Source organism: Oratosquilla oratoria, chromosome 22 (genome assembly GCF_046742065.1).
Source record: "Oratosquilla oratoria isolate Oo_2021 chromosome 22, ASM4674206v1, whole genome shotgun sequence".
Classification (NCBI taxonomy): Eukaryota; Metazoa; Arthropoda; class Malacostraca; order Stomatopoda; family Squillidae; genus Oratosquilla; species Oratosquilla oratoria.
The window spans coordinates 9,952,775-9,955,510 of NC_134798.1; the positions used below are offsets into that span (position 1 = coordinate 9,952,775).

The 2,736-nt window shown below is 45.0% G+C and overlaps 1 protein-coding gene across 1 annotated transcript; it reads left to right on the plus strand.

Annotated features, from left to right (window-relative positions):
- The first annotated feature begins 627 nt into the window (after positions 1-627).
- On the plus strand, positions 628-2,457 carry LOC143037270 (zinc finger BED domain-containing protein 5-like). The gene has a single exon (XM_076205399.1). The coding sequence runs from the start codon at positions 628-630 to the stop codon at positions 2,455-2,457; it is 1,830 nt and encodes a 609-aa protein (XP_076061514.1).
- The last annotated feature ends 279 nt before the right edge of the window (positions 2,458-2,736 follow it).

Below are 2,736 nucleotides of genomic sequence, written 5' to 3' on the forward strand. Positions count from 1 at the left end.
TTACAGGTGGCATATGCACTCAGTAAAGGCGTGTATTTTGTGAGAAGGCCGTTAGTATCGTTTCGTGATATCGTGATATCGTGATATCGTGAAGGGGGCTTTGGGGGAGAAGGGAATGTCTGTTGAGGAAGGACGGGAGAGGACAGAAGACAGGGGTGAATGGAGAATGGTTGTATATGGATGATGTCATGCATAGTGTGGAATGGGCGGGGGGATGGGGGTGAGGTAGTATGTGTGAGCAAAATTTGACGCAGCCCGAAAGGATTACTCCCCGTCTTCTCCTTTTCTGCATGGGGGGACGGAGAGGGGGGGTCGCCGATTTAATGAAGCGGCCTTGCTGTGGATGTGCTGTGTCTTGCGACACTGCTTCTGACCCAGGGCAGTGGACAAGGTGCAGGGATGACCCGTCATCCAGGAGGTGCTAAGATGGGAGGGAGGGTGGAGGGGTGTGGAATGTATTCAGGGATGGAATGGGTGGAAATGATTTTATGCCTTTTCCTTTTTGGCTACCTCCCTTGTAAGGGGAAAAAAGCCTTGGTATATGTATGTATGTATGCATGTACAAGCAAGGACACATCAACAGGTATCACTGAAGCATCTGATGATGTTAATTCCGAGCAACCAAGCATGTCAAGTGGGAATAAAGGCCATGACGGTCATAACGCAAAAACATACCAGTGTGATCGACCATCCAAGCGCCGAAAATATCAGGAAGAACTCATACAGTATGGATTTACTTGCTGTACAGTTAATGATATTCATCATCCTCAGTGTGTTCTGTGTTTTGAGGTTCTTGCACACGAAAGCCTGAAACCAGCAAAAATTAAAAGACACTTGAAAACCAAACATGCAGATTATGCTCAAAAGACAAAAGACTTTTTCCAACGAAAGGAAAAAGATCTACAAGGACAAAAGCAGGTGATAACACAGAGAACTACAACTCCTGCCAAAGCTCAAACGGCATCATATGCGGTTGCATACCTAATTGCACAGAGGAAAGAGGCACACACAATTGGTGAAGACCTCATAAAGCCTGCTGCAGTGGCAATGTGTCGAGCTATGCACGGAGAAAAAGTGCCCGGTGACCTTGATACCATCCCTCTGTCAAACGACACCGTAAGGCGGCGTATTCATGACATTGCAGATGATATTCGGTGTCAACTGATTGAAAGAGTGAAGAATGTGAGGTATGCTTTGCAGATTGATGAGTCGACTGACATCTCAAATTCTGCTCAGTTACTCGTATTCATAAGATACAGTTTTGATGGAAGACTTCATGAAGACATGCTGTTTTGCTCTACTCTGGAAGGAACATGCACAGGGGATGCTATTTTCACAGAGTTAGACAGCAAGCTACGTGAGATGGGATTGCCGTGGGACCAGTGTGTCGGTGTATGCACAGACGGGGCTGGGGCAATGCTAGGTAAAAGGAAAGGATTAAGAGGAAAAATCATGCAGGTGGCTCCTAATGTGAATTTCACTCATTGTATTATTCATCGGGAAGCTCTTGCCAGTAAGGCTCTTGTTCCAGAGCTAAACAGTGTTCTTGAAACTGCAATTAAAATAGTCAATTTCATAAAGTCACGGCCACTGAACGCCAGATTGTTTGCCATACTTTGTAAGGACATGGGTTCGGACTATGAGGCTTTATTGCTCCACACAGAGGCCAGGTGGCTCTCCCGAGGCAAAGTTCTCACACGCCTGTATCAGGTGAGGGATGAAGTTCGCCTCTTTCTTCTTGAATGTGGGTCCACACTCAGTGTTCATTTGTGTGACTCCATATGGCTAGCAAAACTTGCATATCTTGCAAGCATATATGAAAAACTGAATGAGCTGAACTTGTCAATACAAGGCCCAAACACAAACATTTTGACAATGTCCGACAAAGTAAATGCATTCAGAAGGAAGCTAGAACGATGGGCTGTGAGATCTGAAGAGGGAAATGTTGAAATGTTTCCCTTGCTGGAAGAATTCGTTGAAGAGAATGAATTACACGCATGTTTGGATAACATGAGAGGAGCCATCGCCACTCACCTTCGAAGCCTCTTTGACCACTTCAAAAAGTACTTCAAGGAAGAGACAACTCTACAACAACATGACTGGATTCGACAGCCGTTCACTGCTACCGGGAGTCACTTACCATCAGATCTGGAGGATTCTCTGCTTGAACTTTCGAGTGATGGAACCTTACGGATGAAGTTTGAGTCGACAACACTGGACAAGTTTTGGATATCAGTGGCAGAAGAATATCCAGGATTATCCAAGACCGCAATGAATGTACTGACGCCTTTCGGATCGACCTACCTTTGTGAAGTTACATTTTCCGCACTAACATACATAAAAAACAAGTACCGATCACGACTCCGTGTCGAGGATGATCTCCGTGTTGCGGTTTCCAGCATCGCCCCAAGGCTGGAGACGCTGTGCTCCAAGAAGCGAGCCCATGCTTCCCATTAATAATGGTAAGTTGTTCAGCCTTTAAAAACGGTGAGAGAGAGAGAGAGAAAGAGAGAGATCCATACAAGCTTACATACGTACATGCATATATACATACATACGTGCGCACGTACATAGGCTACATGCATACATACATACATACATACACACACACACACATACATACATACATACATACATACATACATACATACATACATACATGCATACATAGACAGGCAAGCAGATACACGGAGACAGGGAAATGCGTTATAGTGATTGTCAGAAATTCGTTGTTGT

Bases quoted from the DNA above. Each gene is read 5' to 3' on its own strand.
- LOC143037270 (XM_076205399.1), top strand. From the start codon at position 628: ATGTCAAGTGGGAATAAAGGCCATGACGGTCATAACGCAAAAACATAC.